The 27,792-nt window shown below is 44.9% G+C and overlaps 1 protein-coding gene across 1 annotated transcript in view; it reads right to left on the bottom strand.

The window, feature by feature from the left end:
* Positions 1–14,932, bottom strand: part of SUPT3H (SPT3 homolog, SAGA and STAGA complex component) — a 266,061-nt gene extending 251,129 nt beyond the window's left edge. Inside the window, exon 1 of the mRNA XM_048506781.1 lies at positions 14,834–14,932. Within this exon, the coding sequence (XP_048362738.1) occupies positions 14,834–14,913 (80 nt within the window). The 5' untranslated portion in view covers positions 14,914–14,932. The remainder of the gene's footprint in view (positions 1–14,833) is intronic.
* Positions 14,933–27,792: the final 12,860 nt, after the last annotated feature.

Genomic DNA, 27,792 nt, shown 5'->3' with positions numbered 1-27,792 from the left:
TGTAGCTCAGTGGTAGATCAGGCTGAAGGCCCCAGATTCAAACCGCAGAACTTCCAGGGAAAGGATTTTAAGTCGTTGGGAAGTTGCTGCCACCCACAACAAGCAATGCTGAGCCAAACCAGTGGGTCTGCCTCCCTAAAAGGCAGCTTCACAAGCTCATAGTAATACTCTCTTGTTCATAAATGGATGGCAACACAGTCGTCCCTTCCACATTGTGGGGGTTAGGGACGCAGTGCCCCCCGCAATCGGAAAACTGCATAAAGCTCGAGATGCAAAGACCACTGCGAGATCACTGTAAAATGTCACGTGAGAGATTGCCATAAACACGCTTTGAACTGCAATTCCTGCCGTGAAAGCCTTCGACAATATACCATATAACTACTGAGCAGGATTCTTTCTTATATTATTAATTTTGTTTAATCTCACAGCTGCCAGTTCTATAACTGTTTGTTAGTCTTTCGTTACAATTCAAGCCTCACCCAGAGGTCTAGGAAGTTGTAATGTATCGTCCTAGTATTCATGCAGATCCTAGCGGGGCTGACTTCTGAATCTGACAGATGTTGATTTTGGCAGGGGAGACACCTTGATCACTTGATTTTGTTGAGTTGAAGATGTTTCAAGTGCCACCCTAGTGTTTTCGAAATGGCGCGCAGGGTGCAGATTACCATTGGGACAACCTCAGCTGGTTTGTGTCACAGTCACTGAATCTTGATTTAGTAGTAGTAGTAGTAGTAGTAGTAGTAGTAGTAGTAGTAGTAGTAGTAGTAGTTGTTGTTGTTGTTGTTGTTGTTGTTTCTTTTTGGTGAAGTTCTTTCCTAATCAAACTAATCCTCGCCACATTGGCAAGCTTCTGGGGTATTATTATTATTCTGATTTATTCTTCACCCTTTACAATAGTTTGAGGTATTGCTGTGTATTGGGAGCAGCAGTGGCTAAGAGCAGTGGCTAAGAGCAGTGGCTAAGAGCAGGTGCACTCTGATCTGGGCTAGTCACAGCTTCTCGGAGCTCTCTCAGCCCCACCCACCTCACAGGGTGTTTGTTGTGAGGGGGGAAGGGCAAGGAGATTGTCAGCCCCTTTGAGTCTCCTGCAGGAGAGAAAGGGGGGGGGGGGTATAAATCCAAGCTCTTCTTCTCTTCTTCTTATTGTATAATGATTCTAGTAAATAGAGGCTTAGCATGTTTGTACATGTAAAACTGCTGCTTAACTGTCTGGACATACCTATGGGATTGGGGCAATTCATGGGGATTACAGTGATACAAACAAGTTTACTTCTCCAGTGTCTTTTCTATAAGCATAAGACTAAAGTTGCAAACACGTCATTCAGACTAAACGTTTAAGTTTACCTTGACAAACTGGTTGTTTTTGTACAATGCAGTCTCAGCAAAGCTCCAGGGTTAAAATACAGTAAACAAGGATCGAATGGAATGCAGTAATCCTGCACAGCCTCAAATTACCATTTGGTTAACCAACACACTCATGGCCAAGTTCATTACAGCCATTTCCTTCCAATAGTATCCAAAATCAACTCTGGAGTCAGAGGTGATTTGACGGATGGCCCACCAAAACACTTAAAAATATGCAAATTTGAATGTGTAAAAGTTTAGGCTATATAACAGGACGTATGAAGACTTAAACAGAGGGTGCCATATCCAAGGCCAGAAGCCAGGCTGATAGTGGTCATGAACAGGGATGGCTGACCTCTGTGTTTTCACAGGCCACGCAATTCTCCGGACAGTAAAGAAGGAGTCGGACACCACTTCACTGGACTCTTTTGTGGGGGTCTGGCTTCATATTAAGTAATTTCCCCTGAAACAGGGGTGGCCAACCTATGGCACTCCAGATGTTCACGGACTACAATTCCCATCAGCCCCTGCCAGCATGTTAAGAAATGAAAGCCTAAGTTACATTTTATTCCTTGGTAAATAAAACCCCATAAAACATTCATATCTACGTCACTGTACCTAGCTCTTTAAGCCGCTCCTCATAGGCCATGCAATCCAGACTTTTTACCATTTTGGTCACCCTCCACTGGACCCGTTGCAGCTTGTCACTATTGTTCCTGAATCATGGCGCCCAGAAAGGGACACAAGTGAGATCTGACCAATGCCGAAATAAAACTGTGAGACTGACTCTGTCGAAGCTTACAATCTTCCAAGAAAATTTGACAACCCACATGTCCCAATTATCAGAAAATTAAACAGGAGTCCGATAGAACTGCAAAGGCTAACAACAAAATTTGTTCCTGAGGAAGTTAAGCAAAGAGAAACCAGTTGACAATGATGTTGAAGAAAGGTTTATCTTGAACTTTTTGTTTCAACTGCACATTCAAATTCACAACTGAGAACTAAAAGAATTAAAGAGCGCTGCGAGGGAAATAGGGCGAGTTTTTGCAAGTAAATAATGTTTATGACGGAGAAAGATGACAATTTTGCTGTGAGCTTGCCTTGTACTCACTTCGAGTAATTCATCTGAGATTGTAGATTTGTTGGAATAATGTTTGTTCTCCTATTTGAGCATATTTTGGCATCCAAAACTGTTCTGTGAGTTGATAATGCTTCTTCTGTTTTGGAGCTATTACCTTTTCTGGCTGAATCTCTCTGCAGAGTTTACAGAAATTCAAACTCCTCCATCTTGGGGAGGAGGGGAGTGTTCTGTCTGACAAAATAAGGAGTTTATTACAATAGAGGTCTTAACGTATATTCACACTGTCAGAGAAGTGTTTTAATAATCTGCAACTGGTGACGAACTAAGCTTTAAAAACATATCAAACTTATTTTAAAGTGAAGATATTAATCTCTATCATACCATCTCCAATGGAGTTTGATACCAGGTATATGTTTGATCCTACATCTTGTGGTGCCAACAAAATGCAATAGGTTACATTCAGATTTACAGTGTTTTGTAATTCAGAATATGGATCACATCAGCATTGCAATAATTATTAATCAATGCAAGAGATGAAAAGCAATTGTCTTCTCAACATGCATCATGCTGACAGTTCAGAAGCGGCAAATATAGTACGGCCAGGTTCAGTTTGGCGTGATAGTTTGAACTTGGATGCCTGCTAAAATAATAATAATTTGTTGTTGTTAGCTAATTTTGTTGAATCTCACAGCTGCCAGTTCTTTAGCTGGTTGTTGGCCTTCATTACAATTCGAGCCTCACCCAGTGGCCCAGGAAGTTGTAGTGTATCGGCATAGTATTCGTGCGGATCCCAGCAGGGCTGCCTTCTGAATTTGACAGATGTTAATTTTGTCAATTCGAAGATGTTTCAAGTGCTGCCCTAGTGTTTATTATTATTATTATTATTGTAGATTTCACAGCTGCCAGATCTTTAGCTGGTTGTTGGCCTCCATTACAATTCGAGCCTCACCCAGAGGCCTAGGAAGTTGTAATGTATCGGCGTAGTATTCGTGCGGATCCCAGCAGGGCTGCCTTCTGAATTTGACAGATGTTGATTTTGTCGATTCGAAAATGTTTCAAGTGCCATCCTGATATTTTCGGAATGGCACCCAGGGTGCCAATTACCACTGAGATGACCTCAGCTGGTTTGTGCCATAATTCAATTAAATTGAACCTTTAATGGCACATAAAATTGCATATATATTTACAATTTAAAACATTTAAATATTGGTATTTAAAATGTTTTACAAGAACTTAGCCACTGCCAAGGTAATCGATGGGCTACAATCACTTAACAAAAAGCAAGTGGTCTGAAATTTAGAGTGATTAAGCCTTGGAAGCAACAAACTCACTGAATCTCGGTTTTGAAATCATGTTATTTAGTGACCTTCTCATGTTGTTGTTGTCGTTAATTTGATTTAATAGTAAAAAAATTATTTGATTTAATTATTTTGTTTGATTTGTTTGATTTAAAACAATAAAAAAGGGGGCTCAGAGCGGCTCACAATATAGTTACACAATACAGTTACATAAAATGCTATGTAAAATAGTAATATTAAATAGATGATCTAATAACCAGTATGCAAATCGCACTTAAAACTTAACCAAGGGTGGAGCAACTTACCAGGGCCCCTCCCAATTTCATAAAAGAAAAAGCAAAAAGGGGAGGGGAAGAGGGGAAGAGGGGAAGAGGGGAGGGCCGCCAAGATGGACCTTCTAACTCAGTGGTGGCGAACCTATGGCACAGGTGCCAGAGGTGGCACTCAGAGCCCTCTCTGTGGGCACGCGCAAGCAAAGTCGCCCACCCCCCACCCCACATCTAGGCTGGCCTGGGCCACTGGGCTCAATTATTAGCATTAAACCTAAGACCTAGTTTTGGGGAAGCAGTGTAGGTAACCCTGTTAAGCGCTGTTAAACCCCACTGATTTTCATGCGAAGAACTAAAGCGTGATCCTTTACCTGGGAGTAAGCTTGGTTGCTGGCAAATGGGCTTGCTTCCTCCAAGGGTCATGATTCACCCATTGGAAGTGTTGCACAGTTGCTTCAAAGCGAAGCCACCGACTACCACCAAGCTTACTCCCAAGCAAGGCACATCTTGGAGCCAACTGTTGTTTCTAAACTAAAACCTCAGTATTCAGGTTAAATTGCCGTGTTGGCACTTTGCGATAAATAAGTGGGTTTTGGGTTGCAATTTGGGCACTCGGTCTCAAAAAGGTTCGCCACCACTGTTCTAACTCCTTGTTGCTGCCCTCAACTATAGGCCTGGTAGAATAGCTTCGCCTTGAGCCTTGCTCTTGCTTGACTGAGCATTCCACCAGGCTGGACAGCCAGATACTTCTCAGGCCTGGTATCACCAGCAAGTTGTTACTAAGGGAGGGTAAAGAGAGGCAGCCTCGCAAATCTGTTGGTGCCACACAGTTAAGGGCTTTAAACATTAGTACTAAAACCTTGAAACGGATCCAGTACTCCACCTGGAGCCAATGGAGCTCTGTTGGAATATAAACCCTTCACGGTGTCCCAGAAAGGACCCGAGCGGCCACATTTTAGACCGAATCAGGACCAAGGGCAGCCCTGCGTAGAGGAAGGCACAGTAATCCAATCCAATCTAGAGGTGACCACTGCATGGATCACTGTAGCACAGGGGTGTCCAACTCTTGCGCTTCAGATGTCCATGTACTAATGGCCAATTGGCCATGCCAGCAGGGGATGATGGGAATGGTAGTCCATGAATATCTGAAGCGCCACCTCTTCTAGCAGAATACAGCACCAGTTGCCTGACCCAGTGAAGACGGGAAAATGCCAGTTGAGCTACTTAATGACTTGAGCCACCATAAAGAGAGAGGCCTCCAGAATTCCACCCAGGCTCTTGACCAGTGGCTTCGGGGTGACATCTTAAAGTTATGTCAGACCAAGGAATAAAATGTAACTTAGGCTTTCATGTCTTAACCTTCTACACACAATATTCTGACACAAGTAGCAATCATTAAGCAGCAATTTCAGGGTTCACCTTCCACATTTATATCATAATAGGGTTTTTGATAGGATTCCAGTGCTCAATATTTGACAGAGTTTAAAAACAGAGCCTTTGGTTCCAGCGGCCTGGCTTCAAGCCACTGTTTTATGAGAGTCTTCTCTAGACTCCTGCTTCAATCCTACCAAGCTATATCCGTGTGTGGGAGGCAAATTGCATTTGCAGGCGGCAGAGGCACCTTTAAGGTTTTACATGAGTAAACAGGCTTTTGCATTTAAAATGTGCACGGCAAATCAGACCCGTGAGCAGCTAAGGGGAGGAGCCTCAAAGGCCACTCCCACCTGAGCTTGGGACTGCCTTCGACAGGTTCAAACAGCTTTGTAGAACTGCAAGCAGTCGTTTGTGTCTGTGCTACCGTGTTTCCCCGAAAATAAGACCTATCCCGAAAATAAGCCCTATCATGATTTTTCAGGATTTTTGGAGGAGGCTTAAAATGTAAGCCCTACTCCCAAAATAAGCCCATCCTCACTTTCCCCTTCCTCCACCCATCCCTACACAGCCCCAAACACATCAACACGAAGCCCCGGAGTTCAGCATCGCCACAGCTCTAGAGTACAAGCTGTCTCTAAGCCTCTTTGTCCTAGTTTTGATAGACCTGTATCGTCTGCCGGATGGTAACAGTTCAAAAAGGGAGTGTGCTGGATAAGACGGGTCTCTCAGAATATTCTGGGCTTTCTTTAGGCTTCGGGAATTATAGAGTTCTTCCAAGGAGGGGAGAGGGCAGCCGATAATCCTCTGCGCAGTAGTGATCACCCTTTGGAGCGCCTTCCTATCTGCCACTGTGCAACTGGAGAACCATACACAGATGCAGTAGGTTAAGACACTCTCTATAGCTCAGCGGTAAAAGGACACCAGGAGTTTTCCATTCAGTTGTTGTTTCCTTAAAAGTCTCAGATAGTACAGTCTTTGCTGGGCCTTTCAATGTCTCCTAGTGGTGGTGGTGGTGGAAAATTCTGTCATGTCGCAGTTGACAAACAGAAGTGGTTTGCCATTGCCTGCCTCCCTGTAGCAACCCTGGACTTCCTTGGTTGTCTCTCAGGATGGTGTAGGACAGCCAGCATGGAGTAGTGGTGAACAGCAAGTGGACTCTAATCTGGAGAACCAGGTTTGATTCCCTGCTCCACCACATGAGCAATGGAGTCTTATCCAGTGAACCAGATTTGCTTCCCACTCCTCTACATGAAGATCTGCTGGGTGACCTTGGGCCAATCCCAGTTCTCTCCGAACTCTCCCAGCCCCACCTACCTCACAAGGTGTCTGTTGTGAAGAGAGGAAGGGAAAGGAATTTGCAAATTGTTTTGAGAGTCCTTACAGGAGAGAAAGGTGGGGTATAAATCCTCCTTCTCTTCTTCTTCTCGTGCAAGTACTAACCAGAGTCAACCCTGCTCAGCTGCTGAGATGTTATACATTTACTAACATCTGTGATACTCCAATGCAGGAGTTCAGATTCTTGTTTTCCCAAACGTATTAGACTTGACGCGATTCAGGTAGGAAAACGGGTCTCTCCAGTGTGTGGTGGCTCTGAAGCGTTTTCCTGTACCAATACGTGTGGCCAAGTGTTTAAGTGGCAGGTTTGCCAACCAATGTGTCTGGACTGGACAAATGGCCGGGGCCTAATGGCAAGATCAAAACTGATTTCTCAGGAATTACAGCTTCCTTAGATCGTCAAGATGGAGGGAATGAAAATCAGTATCCTCTTCCTTCAAATGTGCTTTAGGATTACATTGCAAGCAACATGGCTTTAAAAAAAAACCCCACCAGAATCTAGAGCAGTTCTTTTTTAAAGACTGGCAAGAGCGTAAGGCAGGTGCCAAAGGAAACAAATTTAACATTTCTGCCTACAGCCTATTCCTGTCATATAATTATTTTTCTGCTAATAATAATTTGGCGAGGCTTTTTTTCGTCTTCAAAAAACACACACATCTACAGGAAGAATTCCATCAGCACCAACGAAGTCAACAGAACAGTTGGTGAAAAGTATCTCAGAATCAAAGCCGACATGTTTTGATAGCTTTTAAAGTGGCCCCGCAACAGACCTGTAACAGAATGAAGACGTCCAGGCCTTCCGCTCGCACGGCCAACAATAACTCCTACATTGACAGGAATTGTGTGTACACTGGCGGGGAGGGGAGCTTCAAAAATGCTTAATCAGGAAGTCCACCATTATATAAAAATAGAGTCTCCTTAGCTACTTACCCAAAGCTTCCTCGGGCCTCCCGTAGCTCTGCAGATTCATGCCCTTTCTTTGATTCCAGAGCTCAAGTTATGTTCTGTTATATTCCTCCCAGACCGGAGAACAAAATATGCAATTTTTGATTTAGATAAAAAGTTGTTTTTCCTAAATCTAAAAAAGCTTAGGGGTCTGAGGACAGCCAAAAGAAAGAGAACGTAGTCAAAAATTGTATTTGAAATGAAACATGATACTATGATGTCCAAAGAACGGGTAAGGGCCACCACTAAGTTTCAGAAGCTTTGTGGGGGGAACTCCCAAGACTATTGGCAGGGTTTCCAACTGACATATTTTACTGCTGCACATTCCAATGCAGAATGGAGTCCATGACTGCACGGTCCCAAATGTCTACAGAAGCAGGTGTAGGTCAGGCATAGGAAGTAAATGAGTAAATTTGACACCTCCATTTCTTTCTTTCTTTCTTTCTTTCTTTCTTTCTTTCTTTCTTTCTTTCTTTCTTTCTTTCTTTCTTCCTTTCTTCCTTTCTTCCTTTCTTCCTTCCTTCCTTCCTTCCTTCAAATCACAACTAACTTACAGTGACCCCATAGTTTTCAAGGCAAGAGACGTTCAGAGGTGGTATGCTGTTGCCTGCCTCCACATTATACCCCTGGTATTCCTTGGAGATCTCCCATCCAAATACTTGGCAGGACTGAGGCTGGGAGTGTGTTTGACTGGCTAAAGCAGGGGTCAGCAACCCGCGGCTCCGGAGCCACGTGTGGCTCTTTCGTCCTCCTACTGCGGCTCCACAGCAGTGACTCCAACAATGGCAAGTTGCATTTGGGATGCAGCGAGTGCGCCTCCTTCCCCGCCCCCTCCTTCCTTCCTTCCTTCCTTCCTTCCTTCCTTCCTTCCTTCCTTCCTTCCTTCCTTCCTTCCTTCTTCCTCCCTCCCTCCCTCCCTCCCTCCCTCCCTCCCTCCGGTGTCCTTTTCCCTCCTTCCCTCATCTGGCATCTGGGAAGGAAGGAAGGAAGGAAGGAAGGAAGGAAGGAAGGAAGGAAGGAAGGAAGGAAGGAAGGAAGGAAGGAAGGAAGGAAGGAAGGAAGGAAGGAAGGAAGGAAGGAAGGAAGGAAGGAAGGAAGGAAGGAAGGAAGGAAGGAAGGGGAAGGAGGCGCGCTCGCTTCGTCCCAAGTGCAACTTGCTGTCGTTGGCGTCACCGCTGCTGTCTATCCAGCCTGCTTGGCTAAAGGCAGGGCTGGGGGCGGGAATTGGGGAGGCAGGGCCAAATGGCTTTTTGAGTTCTAAAGGTTGCCGACCCCTGGGCTAAAGGGAATCCAACAAGTTTCCCTGGCAGAGTAGGGATTCACACTTGGGTTTCCCAGATCCTAGTCAGGGTCAAACTCAGGTCGTGAGCATAGCGTGGACTGCAGCACTGCAGCTGACCACACTGTGCCATCAATTACCACCACCAAAAGTCTACTTCCGCCCCCAACGTGAGGCTTGCAGCTTTCCTGTTTCTCTGGCAGTGGTTGTTTGGAAGTGGGAACCAACTACCAGCCTAAGTGTCACAGGGAAAGGGCCTGGCCCGCTTTCCTGGAGTGCAGGGCAGGGGCCACTTTGGGGGATGGTGCCTGGAAGAGACACTCCTGGTATTCTGAAGAACCACATGGGGCTCTGAGCCACTGAGTGAGCATCACTAATTTAAAAGGTTAAAGGCTGGAATATTAAATAAGACAGGAAGACCACTCAGGAACACATGATAACACAGCTTTGGGGCAAGAGCCATTATGTATTCAGGCTTTTAAATGCAGTAATCAGTTAAGGGCCCTGACTTGGATTGCCTAGACTACCCTAATTTCAACAGAAGCTAAACGGGGCAGCCCTGGCCCCGACCGGGTGGAACGCTGTCCCTAAGGACATCCAGGCCTTGTGGATTCTGTTTCAGTTCCGTAGGGCCTGTAAAATAGTTATTCCACCGGGCCTCCTCTGGTGGGCCAGCTGGGCACCATTTTCGATATCGTTCTTGATCCTCGCCTGGGATGTGACTGTTTCCTTATACTGTTTCCTTATACTGTTTAGGATTTTTTAATGCCATCTAGAAATTAACTGGTTTCTTATCTGGTTTTAGCGTTTATATTTTTGTAGTTTGAAATTTTGTACTGTTTTTATGTTTTTTACCATATACTGATCGTCAGAATCATATCGGGGGGAAAGGGTGCCCGGGGACAACACCTTCTCTGGGTGCCCCCACCCCCAACATTTGGGGGCGGGGCACTAGGGGGCACTGAGCCCCACCCCCCTGCAGGCCGACTCCTGCATGGAGGCCAGGGGGCTTGGGGGCAGGGATGCCCGCCACTGAGCCCCACCCCCAGCCTCCCTGCAGGTCAGCTCCTGCCGTCCCAGGCCCCAGGGAGGGCAAAAGCCAGACTGCACAGGGGCCGGGGGCTCAGCGGTGGTGGGTGGTGCAGGCAGGTGCCATGGCCACCACCCAACAAGCCCCCCCACCCATTTCCCTGAGGGACTGGGGAAGGCAGGAGACGGCATGCAGGGATGCGGGAGGGCGAGGGTCAGCCACGTGTGGCTGAGGCGCATGCCATTTTGTAATGTGGGGGAGTCGCCGGTGGTCCCGCGTGACCAAAAGGCATGTACCCGGGGACATGTGTGACCCCATGTCCCTATAGGCCCGTGGTGGCGAACCTTTGGCACTCCAGATGTTATGGACTACAATTCCCATCAGCCCCTGCCAGCATGGCAATTGGCCATGCTGGCAGGGGCTGATGGGAATTGTAGTCCATAACATCTGGAATGCCAAAGGTTCGCCACCACTGCTATAGGCCGTACCCCTCTGTTGACTGCAAGGCCACCTCGAGTCCTTAAATGAATATAATAATTGGATGAGAAACCACCAAGGAAGACCAAGGTTGCCGTACAGTAGCCAGTTAATGGCAATCCATTAGGGTTTTCCAGGCAAGCCACCTCTCAACACCTCTTGCCTTGAAAACCCTAATGGATTGCCATTAGCTGGCTATTGTGGGTTTTCAGGGCTGTGTGGCCGTGGTCTGGTGGCCTCTGTTCCTACCATTTTGCCTGCCTGTGTGGCCAGCATCTTCTGAGGCATGTCATGGCACAATGTGTTTCTCTTCGTTCCCTGAGCCCACCAGGGGAAGAGTGGCATACAAGTACAATACATCAAAATCAAACCATAGAGTGGAATTATTTGCATAGTTGGATATCTGCTTTGCCCTCCTCTCAAGTGGGAGGGGAGGCCTATTTGCCAGCGAGTCAGCCAGGACCCATTCCTGACCCAGGACAATACTGGAGGTGGTTCCTATTTGCTGTCCTCTGCCTTCCAATCTAAATACAGAATGGAGAGGGGATTGGGGGAAGTAGCTGCTAGACCAGTGGTGGCGAACCTTTGGCACTCCAGAGGTTATGGACTACAATTCCCATCAGCCCCTGCCAGCCTGGCCAATTGGCCAGGCTGACAGGGGCTGATGCGAATTGTAGTCCATAACATCTGGAGTGCCAAAGGTTCGCCACCACGGTGCTAGACGCTGCATTGTTACGATGGCTGCATTTGTGCGTACTCTCTTCTACAGGGGATTTACCATGTCATCCTCAAAACTGCCACAGAGTACTAGCAAGTACAACAAACGACACTACAAGCAACGAGCATCGGAGTCAAACTGGTTGCAAAGTCAAACACCCGACCCAGCCAATTCCTAACATTTTACATCATAAATACCTTTTTATATTGGACAACAGGCCAATGACAGGATCAGAGGACTCAGCAGTAACTTTGAACTCAGTTAATTTGAAGCTTCCAACAACTATAATAAGCAGCCTCAATAGCTCAAGCTAGTCCAAGGTAATCAGATCTCAGAAGCTAAGCAGGGTCAAGAACGGACCATTGTTACGCAAAAGAAGGCCGTGACAAACCACCTCTACTCACCTCTTGCCCTGAAAACCCCGTGAAGAATTGCCATGAGTCATTTGGGCTTTGATGGCAATTGATGATGATTATGGAACAGGAGCAGTCCAGATTTTTTTTTTTTTGTGAAACAGTGATCTGGACAAAGCGGAATTCAATCAACTCATTTATCTGTGTGAATAATTCTCCCATTATTACACTTTGTAATAAAACAAAATAAAAAGCTTTGAGTTAAGATGAATGAACTTCTTTATCAAAGAAGTGCATTCTATGGTCAAAACTCTGAAGACCCTCAAGAAAGATGAGTACAAACAATTCTCTCGACAGCACTTCAAAATAAACCTTAGTACAAAAAACTGGAGCCAGCGCAGTGCAGTGGGTAAGAGCAGCAGAGTCAGATCTGGAGGACCAGGTTTGATTCCTGATGCCTCCACATGAAACCTGCTGGGCGACCTTGGGCCAGTCACAGTTCTCCCAGAACTCTCTTGGCCCATGCAGAGGCAGGCAATGGCAAACCACCTCCAAGTGTCTCTTTTGCTTTGAAAACCCTACAGGGCTGAGTGGGGACAAACACCCCAGACGGGCCCCCGTTCGGTCACGTGGGGGCAGAAAATCACCCCCACACCCCTCCCCCTTCCTCCCTTGGCCGGCCCCGGCCCCGGCCCCGGCAGGCTGCTCCTTCAGCTGGCAGAGGCTGAAGGAGCGGTCTAGTGGGGCTGCTGCAGGGAACCCCTCGGCCCGGCTCCACCAGGTCCGGCGGAGGCCACAGCCAGGCACCCCTCAGCCCTACTCCACCAGGCTGCCCGGGACTACCACCAGCTCAGGTAATTGGGGCATGGGGGGCGTAGCTAACACGGGACACAGGGGATGCAGGGAGCACAAGGGTGCCATTTTGCCCCACTATGCCTCTAGTCATGGCAGATTTTTCCACCACCACAAGAAATTACCGAGTACAACTGCCCTAAAAGAACATCTGGTGACAGGGGAATTTTTGCAGAAAAGGGCAATTCTTATCACTAAGAAATCAGGCAATGCATTCATAATGCCACCTTCCAAAATGCTGAACGTGTATGATACAAAAAGTGTTAAACATCCACCCTGTGCGCCATCTGCAATCCTAAAAGAGGGGCAGAGACTGAGGTGGAAAATCATTTTAATAGCTTGATTGAAAATTATAACCGGCAAGGAGAAAGAGCTGAAGACCCCCCAATTGCTGCACGTCAGAGTCCCTTGGATCTATATGAAAGAGAGAACGGCATGTGCTGGCAGATCCGCCTTTCTGATGAATTGGTTGCCTTCCACCCTATCAAGATCTGTAGCCCACCCCACTGTAATAGGCAACTAATCAAGCTCTAAGTATGGAATCTTCTGGATTAGATGCCCTTTTTGTTCTCGTTTTAAGATGACGTGCACGGCTTTATGAAAACCTAGATATTCTGAATGTGCACACAAAGCTTCCCAGGCTCCTCACAAAGCAAAATTAAACCAGGTTTCCAAGATCCCTCCTCTGCGTAACAATAAATCACTCTTCTTTGTAATGATTATGCTTATTGTCAAGAGCAGGGCGTAATCAGTTCCAACTGGTCCACACATGTTGATTTGGTCACAAAGAGCCTCGTTTCATCAGATACCATGCCTTTCGGAATAGCAGCAGATTACTATCAAATATGTTGGAAAAATGCAAAAAAAATGGTCTGTCTGCTATGCTGATTTTTAAGAAATATAAAAAGCACACTGAAAGAAATGCACACACCCCACAAATATCTGTTGTCACTAGCAAGAAGGTATAATTCGTTCTTTTAGTTTATTTAAAACTTTTCTATGCTACTTTTTCTCCCAACTCAAGATCTTTAAAGCAGCAAACAATGAACATTTTGAACAGTGTTTTTATGTCAGTATATATAAAAGAGTAAACCTAGCTGGTGGCCATGACCCACTCCCAGCTGATCACCGTGCACGACTCACAAACGGAACACCTGCCTGTAGAGTCATGCAATTAGCAGCCAATGAGCAGCAGCCACGGGAAGATCGGCTTAACTGCCGCCGATGCACGCAAGAAGGTGCCCATAGCATTCAAGGTACCCATTCAAGCTCAACTCCCACCCACCTCGCCCCCCAGACTGGCTCCAGTGGCCACAGAGCGGCAGCCAGCCCAGTGTGAGCGGTGAGCACTGGGCAGCCCCCCAGCCACTCAACCACCTTCAGCAGTGGTGGGGCCAGCAGTGGCAGACCAGCCCTTGGGCACACTGGCGGGACAGCAACCCCTTCACCAAGATCACCATGAGCTCCTGCAAGTACAGTTTTCTAGAGCCCGTTGTACTTTTTATCACAATGGGCTTTATTGCTAGGTGTGTATTTAAATAAAACACATAAACACAACCAGAGAGGAAGGTGAACAGCAGTTAGGGAGGGAATGCCAAGCAAACAAAAAAGTCTTCACCCACTGATAGAAGAAAACAATCGAGGGAGGCAGATGAATTGCTCTCAGGAGGGAATCCCAAAGGTTCAGTGCCATAAGCTGCCATCGTTCTTGTCTCAACAGATGGGACTCCAAGTGCTCGCAGAAGAGCAATATGATACTCAAAGATGGCCGCTTCAGCCAGCTTGCCTGGACTCCCTTCGCCACTTCGGTCCACAATGGCAGCAGGGTACAGGCTACTACAGATTTATAAACCTCACCCCTGCCTGGGTTGTGTTTTTGGGCCAGGGAGCTGATCTTAGAATTCTTGAGTGGGATTTAGATAAAATGTTTTCATTGACCTATTGTTATTAACTGATATGCACGCCGCCCTAAGCCCACACAGAGAACGGCAGCCTATAAAATCAAATGAAGGAATAAATAAATAAAATAAACAGCACATCAGCCATGTAGGCAGATGTGGGAGAGGAACTACAGGAAACTTTGCAGTTTGGGCTTTCCACCTATGTACCCACCCCACAGCTAAAAGCTTGGAACCCCGAGTGAATCCCACCCTTGGGCTCCCACCCAATTGAGTTAGGTTTGAAGTCTTCCTCCTGACAGTGGCGTAGAGGGGTCAAATGGCGCCAGGGACAAAATGGCGCCTGGGCCCTGCCCCCCCACTAACCTAAGCTCAGCTGGCAGCAAAGAGCAGCTGGCTGAAAAAGCAGCTTGGCTGGGCCCTAACCCTCCCCCTGCCCCGTGGTAGCTATGCAACTGCCTCCATGTTAAGGAGTCTGCCGCCAACTTAAGTGGCTGTTCCACTGAGCAGCTCTAAGCAGAGGCCCAGAAATCACGAATCTTGGATGAACAACATAAGGTACGAGAACAGAACTACTTACATCATGCTTTGCAGTTCCGGAGTAAAGTTTGTTGATTTCCCAACCCCCTTTCCACTGCTTGACGGGGCAGCTGACGACATTTGGGCTAACTCCAGTACCGCTCACCTAAATGAAACAAGGAGAAAACTCAGTTTTTGCTATTTATGTAGAAAAATGTTGTGCCACCTCTCCAGGGACCTCTCCATGGTTGCTTACAAAATACAATTTAATTTTTAAAAATAATTCAGTGATATTAATTTAAATCCAGATTTTTTTAAAAATCTAGGCCACATAAAAACAGATTGCGACAGCTTAGAATAATAGTTATTACTGGTAACTTTTTTCTTTTCTTGTAATTAGACAGACAGACAGACAGACAGACAGACAGACAGACAGACAGACAGACAGACAATAAATTATTTGAAAAAAATAGTTTTTTTAAAAAAATTATTGTATAGAATATTATTATATTTGTTACATTCAATATGTTTATTCCAACTATACATTTTTCCTTTTTCACCCTCCTTCCCACCTCTTTTCCATTGATTATTTCAAGCAAGCAGCAGAAGGTTCATTCTTCTTATTCTCTTATTCCATAGTTCTTCGTTAAATCTGGCTTCTTCCATCCATTTTTCATACAATGTCCAGAGCTTCATAATATCTTCTAGTTTCTCTTGCCATAATGTATTTTTTGCCAGTCTCTCAAAAATCTCTAACTGAATTTGTTCCCAAATACATTCCAACCATTTTGAGACTGTCCGTTTCTTGTTATCTTTCCAGCCCAACGCCAACACTGCGTGTGCTGCTCTAATCATTATTTTATACATTGGTTCCAAGTTTCTGTTCATTCTTATATCATCTATTATCCCCACAATTAATAAATCAATTATCCCCACAATTAATAAATCAATTAATAAATCAATTTTTACTTATTTGAAAAAAATAGTTTCATACTAAAATGGTATTAAAAGATCAACCCCTTAATTAAAGTTTGGGTAAACAGAAATGTTTTGTGTCTTGTCGAAGGCTTTCACGGCCGGATTCAACTGTCTGTTGTGGGTTTTCCGGGCTGTGTGGCCGTGGTCTGGTAGATCTTGTTCCTAACATTTTGCTTGCATCTGTGGCTGGCATCTTCAGAGGTGCATCTCAGAGAGAAGTGTCCAGTGAGAAGGAAATGTTTAGTTGGGTACGCTGGACACTGAAAAAGCCTCATCTCTGGTTACTACCTGCCTTCCCTCTGCAGGCCCAGGATGCAGAAAATAGGGTTTGTGAGACAGATTTCAGCTGGTGCTCAAGACAATATTTCAGGAGGTGCTACTGGCTACGTTCTCATAGGTGTTATTTACAAATGTATATACTTGCAAATGAATTCAGAACCCACAGAAAAGATTTAAATATATTTATCCCATCTAGCCCAGGTGGGCATTTGATTCTTTTTAGATGTTAAAGGTTGATCAGCCTTCTTTACTTGCTGAGTGATATTGGCTCATTCCGCACATGCAGAATAATGCACTTTCAAACTGCTTTCAATGCTCTTTGAAGCTGTGCGGAATGGCAAAATCCACTTGCAAACAGTTGTGAAAGTGGTTTGAAAACGCATTATTTTGCGTGTGCGGAAGGGGCCCGTATCAGTTATTTTCATCTCTTGAACTTTATGTTCCCATTCTTCCATGGAAAAATATGCAATATAATGTCTACAGCAAATAACTGTATTTATATATATATATATATATTTGATCTTCTCTGGAATTTGCCAGGATGAATATGAGAAATGTATTGATGACCACGGGTGTTAGTATTGCAGAAAACGCTTATCGATATCCAAATAGAACTGAGAAGTGCAAAAAGAATAGGGGAAGTCAGTTAAGAGTATAGGGATAGATTGGTAATAAATAAGTATAGCAGCACAGTAGAATTATTGGCAAACAGAGGGTTAAGTTAGTTATATAGTGAGCCGTAAAGATGAGCGAGTAGAAATGATTAATGTTAGATACATAAATGCACTTTAGTACTATCTTTGTCAGTTTATGGAAAATGGATCTATTTGTCATATTGTAATATGATTTCGTGTGCTATTATTACAAATATTTAATAAAAATATATTTTTAAAAAAGATTTAAATATATCATTCAAAGGTTTATAATGCCTCGTATGGCAAAAATGTGTTACTTTGTCTATACTCTGGCAACTGAAAGCACTCTACTTATTATAGCAAGTAGGTATTAGTAGTAGTTTTTTCTTGCAAAAAAAAGCTAGTAAAATGTGGGCGAGACAAGGCTACTCTGTCCCTTTGTTGCAAATGCCTCATAAAGATCTCTGAATTCTATGCTACTGTTAGGTGGATTTGTAATTGGTTGACTGACTGAACCCAAAGGGGGTTCACTAATGGTTCCTCTTTATCCTGGAGGGAAGTGACTATCGGGGGGCTGCAGGGTACTGTCCTGGGCCCAGTGCTGTTCAATATTTTTTATAAATGACTTGGATGATGGAATAGAGGGCATGCTAATTAAATTCGACAGTGGAATACGCTGCCTTGGAGTGTGGTGGGGTGTCCTTCTTCGGAGGTTTTTGAAGAGAGGCAGGGTGGCCATCTGTCGGGTGTGCTTTGATTGTGTGTTCCTGCACGGCAGGGGGTTGGACTGGATGGCCCTTGGAGTCTCTTCCAGCTCTATGATTCTAATTAAGGTGATGGAACTCATCTACAACAAATGTGTGAGTTAAAAGCTGAACTAAAGCAAAATCAAACCACATACTCTCAAAGACAATCGTGCGCGTCGTTTCAATAAACTACCGGTAGTTATTTCATAAATAATATGGCAATCATGACTTCTTCGTGGAAAAGTTCATAAACAGTCATAGTAAAAAAATATCAAGCAATGAATTCTTTTTCAACAGTCTAAGATTACGGTTCGTAAAAAAAACGTCATCTATTTTGCAGCCTGTGTCCTGTAGCAAAGATGATTATGGTTTTCCAGCAACCTAAAGACAGTTAGCCAACTCTCACACTAAAATTAATTGGGGGAAAGAGATTAGATAAGCTTGTGCATAGAACAAGCTGTCTTCACTTCTTTGCTCTCTGCAAGTTATAGACCACAACAATATGCTCACAGGGCCAAAAACTTCCCTTGTTCTGTAGTATAGAAGGGGCTCTCAATAAGCATTAAACCCTTTTTTAAAAAATTCCTCCTCTCCAGCACACAATCAGTTCTCTCTCCGCTTACGATATTTATAACCTTAAAACATTAACCAAGAAACCCTATTCTTTACCAGCATCCAAAGTATTTAATAGAAGCAGAGTTTGGATTTATATCCCCCCTCCCTTTCTCTCCTGTAAGGATATTCAAGGGGGCTTAAAATCTCCTTTCCCTCTTCCCACCCCCACAACGAACACCCTGTGAGATGGTGGGGCTGAGAGAGCTCCGAAGAACTGTGCTTGGCCCAAGGTCACCCAGCTGGAATGTGTTGGAGTGGACAAGCTAATCTGGTTCCCCAGATAAGCCTCCACAGCTCAAGTGGCAGAGCCGGGAATCAAACCTGGTTCTCCAGATTAGAGTGCACCTGCTCTTAACCACTACAACACGCTGGCTCTTGTACATCTAAAATATATTACTTTGGGGGGAAGAGAGAAAACACATCCATGGCAACCCCTTCTTTTACTCTGAGTGAGGGTCTCTGATGAGTCTTAACAGCTAACAAGCTTCCCTTATTCGTCATAAATCTACCCACTGAGAAAAAAGAAATATCCACTATACTGCTAGCACTGACTTTTAACTATGGTAATCCTTCACAGGCAACAGCCTTTGTATAGGATGGAAATTATCTTCCTTTTAAACAGTCAGACTCCGGCCTCCTCTTCCACATGCCCTTCTAGCTCCCTTTTCTATTTCTCTGTGACTTTTTCTACTGTTGCAGTCAAATAGGGCAACAGCATCTGCAAATTTCAACAAGTGTGCTACGCATAAAAGGGAGGGGAGAGGCAATAGCAATATTTTAACCACCCCCACAACAAAAAAGATTCAGCTTGTTTCTCCAGCTTGTGAAAATCATGAATCTGAGTAACATCTGCCCCAGAAATTCTACTCTGGCCCGGAACATAAACCGAGCTCCTAAGGATGAGCAGAGTGAACTGGGGGGGGAGGGTTTAGTAAGGATGTCGGGTGCCCTGCAAACAGACCTCCTAGAGCAGGGGTCTGCAACCTGCAGCTCTCCAGATGTTCATGGACTACAATTCCCATGATGGGAATTGTAGTCCATGAACATCTGGAGAGCCGCAGGTTGCAGACCCTGTCCTAGAGTCCCTGGCACCTGGCTGTATCAATGTTGCTGGAAATTGTTGATACAGCTGCTGTTGTCCGCTAAGTTTAGAAAATGCAGAGAAAGGGGGCACAACAGGGCCCCACTGCGCTCTTGATGTCATGCAGTGTGCAGTGGGGGCTCCAAACTGGGGTGAGGAGGGGGTGTATTGTCTCCTGCTACTTTGTGACTCAGATTATAGCTCTAAGAGAACAGTTGTGAAGATCCTTACAGGTCTGATCCAAACTGGAAATGAATTTATTGACATACAGGCAGGGATTGTTGTGGGCTTTCCAGGCTGTGTGGCCGTGGTCTGGTAGATCTAGTTCCTAACATTCCGCCTGCATCTGTGGCTGGCACCTTCAGAGGTGTATCACAGAGGGAAGTCTGCTACACACTGTGTCCAGTGAGATGTGTGTTACACACTATATCCAGACTCTAATCTGGAGAACTGGGTTCGATTCCCCACTCCTCCACATGAAGCCTGCTGGCTGACCTTGGACCAGTCACAGTTCTCTCAGAACTCTCTCGGCCCACATGACGGCAGGCAACAGGAAAACACATCTGAATGTCTTGTACCTTAAAAACCCTACAGGCTTGCTATAAGTCAGCTGTGACTTGATGGCACAGTCACCCCTTACTTACCGTGTTTCCCCGAATATAAGACAGTGTCTTATATTAATTTTTGCTCCCAAAGATGTGCTATGTCTTATTTTCAGGGGATGTCTTATTTTTCCTGTGTTCTGTTTGTCGGGCATGCTTCCAAACAAAAACTTTGCTATGTCTTACTTTCAGGGGATGCCTTATATTTCGCACTTCAGCAAAACCTCTACTACGTCTTATTTTCAGGGGATGTCTTATATTAGGGGAAACAGGGTAGAGCTTTTCAGGAAGCAGGGCAGCCAGTGAAAAAGAAGTACCAAAACTATATAATTTACACAGTGCCAATAGCTTTGTAGACACTGCCATGTAAGTTCAAATTTTTTAAAAAGTCCTCTTTTCTAAGAAAGCAAAAAGTTCACATCCCATGCACATCCAAATGAAATAAAAACTGTCAGTCTTTGCAATTAATAGTCACATCCAAGCTTATGTCTAAATAAATATAGGCCCATGGTGGCGAACCTTTGGCACTCCAGATGTTATGGACTACAATTCCCATCAGCCCCTGCCAGCATGGCCAATTGGCCATGCTGGCAGGGGCTGGTGGGAATTGTAGTCCATAACATCTGGAGTGCCAAAGGTTCGCCACCACTGATTATAGGCCATCTGGTCTCTGAGTTCGGTCATTAAATATCATTTACAAGTTCTGGAGAACTATCAGAATTATGAATGTGCTGTAAGCAGAAGCTATTGCAGCTTCTCTTCCACTAGCCTACCTGACTTCCAAAGACCTGGTAAACCTTCCTTTATCCAAGGTCTGTTCATGTCTTACCATTATTAGCAGCAGTAGTTCATGTAACCAAGAGCAGATGTTAGCATCGTTTCATCTCCACCAACAATTTTAAACACAAGCAACATAGTTCCCAATCATTTTACCTTTCACTTGAGCATATTTCCTAAAGCATAAAACCACTGTAAAATGTTCAATGACAACTCCGAGCAACTAATAACTAGCACTGCATTTCAAGATTGTGTTTATTCACAAGTCTGATTTCTTTAAAAAAAAAAAGTATTATTAAACATTGTGAATCGTCAAGGAGAGTTGCTGACTTTCCATGATTCAAGATGCTTCATATTATTTTTTTCCTTTTTCAACCAAAAGGAAAAGGAAAGCAGATGAAAGTAATGAACAAGGAATTGAACATCCTGTCATAAAGGGAGTCTTTCCTGTGAAATCCTGTTTTACTGTAACTCGCCCTGAGACTGTGGTATAAGGCAGATACTAAATGTAAACGGAGGAGAATTTCTCCGTTAGACTTTGAAAAATTAAATTCACTCAAGATATCAACATACCGTATATACTCATGTATATGTCGAATTTTTCAGCACATTTTTAATGCTGAAAAAGCTCCCCTCGACTTATATGCGGGTCATTAATTTTTTGTGTGTGTTTTTACTTTGCCGGCCAGCAGTTTTTATGCTAGAGGCACCAAAATTTCAGGGTACCCTCTGAAGACTCTCCTGATGATACCAGCCAAGTTTGGTAAAGTTTGGTTCAGGGGGTCCAAAGTTATGGACCCCCAAAAGAGGTGCCCCCATTCCCCATTGTTTTCAATGGGAGCTATTAGTAGATGGGGCTACCCTTTTGAGGGTCCATAACTTTGGACCCTCTGAACCAAACTTCACCAAACCTGGCTGGTCTCATCAGGAGAGTCTCTTCATGATACCAACCAGGTTTGGTGAAGTTTGGGTCAGGGGATCCAAAGTTATTGACCCCCAAAGGGGATGCCCCATCCCCCATTGTTTACAATGGAAGCTAATGGTAGATTTTTCATTTCTGATAATATCCCTCTTAAAATCTAAGTTGGGTTACATTTGGACATACAGATGATGATGAGGAATCCAGTTTTGAAGGATTTTAACTCTTGTGTTTTAGCTTGGTTGCTGGTTGAGCTAAGGTTTTTGTACTTTTAAAGTTATTGTTGCTACCATATTGTTCTTGTTGACCCTCTTTTCCACTTACAGAGCCAATTTATTGTTTTTCTTTGAAATAAATATTCAAAAACATTTAACATACTGATGCCTCAATTGATGCTGCATTTCCCACCCTCGACTTATACGCGAGTCAATAAGTTTTCCCAGTTTTTTGTGGTAAAATTAGGTGCCTCGACTTATATGCGGGTCGACTTATACACGAGTATATACGGTATGTTCAGTCCCTCACAACAAGCAAACCCCGATATTTGTACATAAAGCCGGAACAGATTTTAGAGATTGGCTATCTCCCTATAGCATCATTCTTTAAATGGGTATAATCTAAGCATCACCCTGGCCCCAAACCTCACTGCTGGGAAGAAATAAATTAGAGACTACCGCTATTCCAGCTGCCCATGATAGAAGTTTCATTCAACCTCAACCGCGCCTCATAATGTCAGTGGCTAATTTTCCATTATTCAAGTGCTTAAGGAAGCCAACACAGAAAAGCAACTTAATGGTCAATGGAAGTTTTTATTAGATATCCACACACGAGCTCTAAAATCCCAACGGCTTGGTTGCCACGAGGGTTAGAATACGCCTACTAGAAAAGAACACAAATTAACCCCCCCCCCCCCCCAACTCCAATCTGGCTATGTGGCCAAGGCAGATTAAGTTTGTTTAATGTATTGTCGAAGGCTTTCACGGCCAGAATCACTGGGTGTTGTGGGGTTTCCGGGGTGTATGGTCGGGTTCCAGGAGCATTTTCTTCTGACGTTTCGCCTGCATCTGTGGCTGGCATCTTCAGAGGATCATCTGAAGGCGAAACATCAGGAGAAATGCTACTGGAACACAGCCATGCAGCCCAGAAACCCCCCAACACCCCCTAAATTTGTTTACCTCGTAAGAGCATGTCGAATGGATATTTATATATATATTTTTAATTAAATTTCTATACCGCCCTTCCCCAAAGGGCTCAGGGCGGTGTCCATCATACATATAAACAATTAAAATCCAATTCACCCCCAATCCCAGTTAAAACCATATACAAATTATAAAATTCAAAGTTGAGATGGCGATTAAAATTGTTTCCCCTTCCCCATTCCTACCCCCCACAGGAGGCCAGTTTTTCCACAGAAGTGAGATGTTATCCCGGCTGGCCAAATGCCTGGCGGAACAGGTCCGTTTTACAGGCCCTGCGGAAACTCTGTATGTCCCGCAGGGCCCTGATCTCACTTGGGAGCCTGTTCCACCAGGTAGGGGCCAGGGCCGTAAAAGCCCTGGCCCTTGTGGAGGCCAGCCGGATCACTTTGGGGCCAGGGATCACCAGAAGGTCCGCCTCCGAGGCCATATAACACACTGCCCAGGCATATCTGAAGAAAAGCAAATCAGTCTCATCTTAAAAACATCCACATCAATCCACGTTCATCTTTTAGAGCGTTCAAAATTCAGATGAGCTGATCTTGAAGGAACCCAGAGTGCAGCCCTTTCAGGATTACCATGAGAATCAGATCTGCGTAGAAGTCATTAGAGGATTTTACGTTTTAAAAAGTGGAAGCCATCAAAATTTTAGGGAAATAATCCCGGAATCTCAAACAAGTGAGTTAAATAATCTGTTCCAAAAAACAGAAATCCCTTTCACTGATAAACAGCCAATATGATCAACTGCAGACTCTCAAGTATTTCAGAACAAGTTAAAATACCCAATAAAAGGGGAAATATATCACTTAAAGATATCACACACTTGCCTATGACTAAATCCGACTGAATTCATGTACTGGATGGAACATAAAACTCTGCTTTTTCCATAATTTTATCTTACATTTACAGCTTAAAGGGTTTGCTGCTGCTTCAAGCATCCCAGAGAAAGTATTCGAGACTATAGCACCCAAACTATAGGGGTGCACAAAAATGGGTGGGGAAAGGTGGATATTTTTCAGGTTTGGGTTTAATTGTCCCAATTAAAAAAACAACAACCTTGAAATAGCTGAATTCCCACACCAGCCATTTGGGGAATCAGAATTTTTTCAGGTCTACTTAACCCAAACCTGGACAGTTCCAGCTACCAAACAGGTACATACCACTGTATTCCTTTTAGCCCAACAGTTCACCAGACCACCCTGCTTCCTTCAAATAAATACTTCCCTTATTCAGATTTGTTAGATGGTTTTGATAATTAATTTATTTGCACATCAAAGTCACATTATATGCATGTTCTATTTCCTTTCTTCCGGACATTACTCCCCCCCCAAAAAAAAAGCCATGAGCAGAAGCAATCAAATCAATTTTCTACAATAAATTCAACTAACATGGAACTCAAACCCTACTGTAATAATATTCAATGGGTCAATGAACTGCAGTTGTTTTTGCTTTGAGTTTAAATGCAGCTGTGTGCCATATTCTGCAAAATGAATTCAGATGTTCAGATGGGATGGCAGATTATTACAACGTGCCTTCGTTTATACATGAACGCCTGTAGAAAGAGGATAACATTTGATTAACACTATTTAAAACTAGGAGCCGCGTGGCGTAGTGGTTAAGTGCTTGCACTGCCACTCACACGGTCGAGTTCAAGCCCCCTGTGGGTCAGATATCCTGTCAGCTGGCTCATGGTCAACTCAGCCAGCCAGCCATTCCTTGGTCGGTAAATGAGTACCTAGCTCAGTAATGGCAAATCTATGGAATGGGTGCCAGAGGTGGCACTCGGAGCCCTCTCTGTGGGCACGCTCACAGAGTTCGTCATGCGTGGGGGCGGAAAATCACCTCCCCACACACACACACATGTAGGCTGGCCTGGGCCACTGAACACGACGTGCGCACATTGTGGTGAGCAGGGAGGACTCGGCTGGCTGGCCTGATGCCTGTGCTCCAGGTGGCTGCTGCCCAACGGGGGGAGGGGGGGCGCAGAGGAGGCAGAGATGCTAGAGAGCCACAGAACAGTGTGCGCGGGACTTGCTGGAGGCTAGAGCAGGCTGGCCCCTGCTCGAACGGGTGGGGCAGAGGAAGAGGGAGCCAACCGTTTTTTTCTAAACTGAAACCTCAGCATTCAGGTTAAATTGCCGGGTTGGCACTTTGCAATAAATAAGTGGGGTTTGAATTGCAATTTGGGCACTCGGTCTCAAAAAGGTTCGCCATCACTGACCTAGCTCATAGGTAGGGGGTAAAGAATAGCCGGGGAAAGCAGTGGCAAACTACCCCACAAAAACGGTTTGCCTATAAAATCACTGCTTGCAATGGTACCCCAGGGTTGGACACGACTGAAGGGGAAACTTTACCTTTTATTTAAAACTAGTCATCATGAGGCTCTAGCTAAATCTATATGATATTCACCAAATTCTTTTCTTCTGAAAAAAGACTAATATTCATGAAAATAATGTGAAAGGAAATGGGGAAAAGCATTTCATTTAATAAAAAGTGAGTTATTCAGTCATCTGAATGCAAGCTATCACACACAGTCAGCAATTTAACATTAGTGATTTTGCACCTTGGCCCCTTCCACACATGCAGAATAATGCATTTTCAATCCACTTTCACAATTGTTTTGCAAGTGGATTTTGCTATTCTGCACAGCTATAGTGGATCGAAAGTGCATTATTCTGCATGTGCGGAAGGTGCCCTTGAAGAGCAAATAGCTTTTATTCTAGCCCAAATCAGAAAGTACCATGCATGAATAAAATTAGCCTCAATTTAGAAATGCCCATAGCTGATTCTTTTATAACTCCAACTAGCAAAAAGAGTTACCATAGATCCTAAATGCCACCAGCAAACAATTTTTAAAAATTACTTTGTGACATTGTTCTGAATTGGAATCTAGGTCCTTAAAGATAATCAAATTATTTGGATATTTATTTATTTAATTTAATTTAATTTTATTTACCTTAATATCCCACCCTTCCCAGTCAAGACCAGGCTCAGGGGGGCTCACGTACATGTTTAAAATGGTCATATCAATCCATGTTAATAATTTAGTAAATTAAAACACTCCAATATACAATAAATACACTGATGGTGATATAAACATCTCACCCAATCTTAACCGCACTCCCACCCCAGTTCTAAATCTTATGGGGGGGGGGGTAAAATCAGGGGCCAAGACGTTGCAATTTAGGACTGGCATCTTCAATTATAAACCCAGCAGACCATTTCAGACTTATGTCCTGGAGAAATTATTTATGTCCCACAGGGCCCTACCCTAATGTTCACGTGACCATTAGAACATAAGAACATAAGAACAAGCCAGCTGGATCAGACCAGAGTCCATCTAGTCTAGCTCTCTGCTACTCGCAGTGGCCCACCAGGTGCCTTTGGAAGCTCACATGCAGGATGTGAAAGCAATGGCCTTCTGCGGCTGTTGCTCCCGAGCACCTGGACTGTTAAGGCATTTGCAATCTCAGATCAAGGAGGATCAAGATTGGTAGCCATAAATTGACTTCTCCTCCATAAATCTGTCCAAGCCCCTTTTAAAGCTATCCAGGTTAATGGCCATCACCACCTCCTGTGGTAGCATATTCCAAACACCAATCACACGTTGCGTGAAGAAGTGTTTCCTTTTATTGGTCCTAATTCTTCCCCCCCAGCATTTTCAATGTATGCCCCCTGGTTCTAGTATTGTGAGAAAGAGAGAAAAATTTCTCTCTGTCAACATTTTCTATCCCATGCATAATTTTGTAGACTTCAATCATATCCCCCCTCAGCCGTCTCCTCTCCAAACTAAAGAGTCCCAAACGCTGCAGCCTCTTCTCATAAGGAAGGTGCTCCAGTCCCTCAATCATCCTCGTTGCCATTCTCTGCACTTTTTCTATCTCTTCGATATCCTTTTTGAGATGTGGCGACCAGAACTGAACACAGGACTCCAAGTGCGGTCGCATGGATCACTGTGGTCAGGTCTATAGGGGACAGATAGGCAGCCAACTGCCTGGTCTGACAGATGGGAAAAGGCCATCCTGGCAATATAGGACTCCAGGATCACACCCTGGCTCTACACAGTAGAGGCAAGTGTTGAAACCTCACTGTCCAACACAGTGGTGTAGCTACCACGGGGCAGGGTGGGGACAAATGCCCCAGGCAGGCCCCCATCCGATCCCGTGGGGGGCAGAAAATTGCTCCCACATCCCTCCCCCTTCCCCTGTGGCTGGGCCCGGCTAGACTGCTCGGCTGGGCCCTTGGCTGGGCCCGGCTGAAGGGCATCCCTCAGCCCAGCCCCGTCCTGCCAGGCCCTGCGGAGGCCACAGCCGGGCACCCCTCAGCCCTGCTGCACCAGGACCACCAAGCTGCCCAGGACCACCACCAGCTCAGGTAAGTGGGGGCGGGGGCTCCGTTTTGCCCACTTCACCTCTGGTCCAACATTGTTAGTTGGAATTCCCATTCTAGCCCTCCTCCTCCCAGTCACAGGACCTCCTTATGCCCACCTCTCTTCCCAATGGGGATTGAAATATCAGAGACCAACTCTGCTTCAGGTTGCCTATAGCCACTAGCAAGGAAAGGATGAAGCAGAAGATTTGGGATTTATACACCACGAGTAGCAGAGAGCTGGACTAGATGGACTCTGGTCTAATCCAGCTGGCTTGTTCTTATGTTCTTATGTTTCTCTCCTGTAAGGAATCTTAAATCCCTTACAAATTCCTTCCCTTCCCCTCCATACAACAGATACCTTGTGATGTAGACTGAGGAAGTTCTGAAGGACTGTAACTAGCCCAAGTTCACTCAGAGGCATAGTGGCTAACAGCAGGTGTGCTCTAATCTGAAGAACCGGGTTTGATTCCCTGCTCTGCCTCTTGAGCTGTGGAGGCTTATCTGGAGAACTAGATTAGCCTGTGTACTCCAACACACTCCAACTGGGTGACCTTGGACTAGTCACAGTTCTTTGGAGCTCTCTCAGCCCCACTCACCTCACAGGGTGTCTGTTGTGGGGGGAGGGAAGGGAAAGGAGTTTGTAAGCCCCTTTGAGTCCTCTACAGGAGAAAAGGGGAGGTATAAATCCAACCTCTACTTCTTCTTCATGTGGAGGAGCAGGGAGACAAATCCAGTGCACCAGATAAATCCACCACTCATACGGAGGAATGGGGAATCAAACCAAACCCTGTCCTCCAGATTAGAGTCCACCGCTTTTAGCC

Source organism: Sphaerodactylus townsendi, linkage group LG01 (assembly GCF_021028975.2).
Source record: "Sphaerodactylus townsendi isolate TG3544 linkage group LG01, MPM_Stown_v2.3, whole genome shotgun sequence".
In the NCBI taxonomy this organism is placed as follows: Eukaryota; Metazoa; Chordata; class Lepidosauria; order Squamata; family Sphaerodactylidae; genus Sphaerodactylus; species Sphaerodactylus townsendi.
This window is presented reverse-complemented; position numbering and strand designations above follow the sequence as displayed.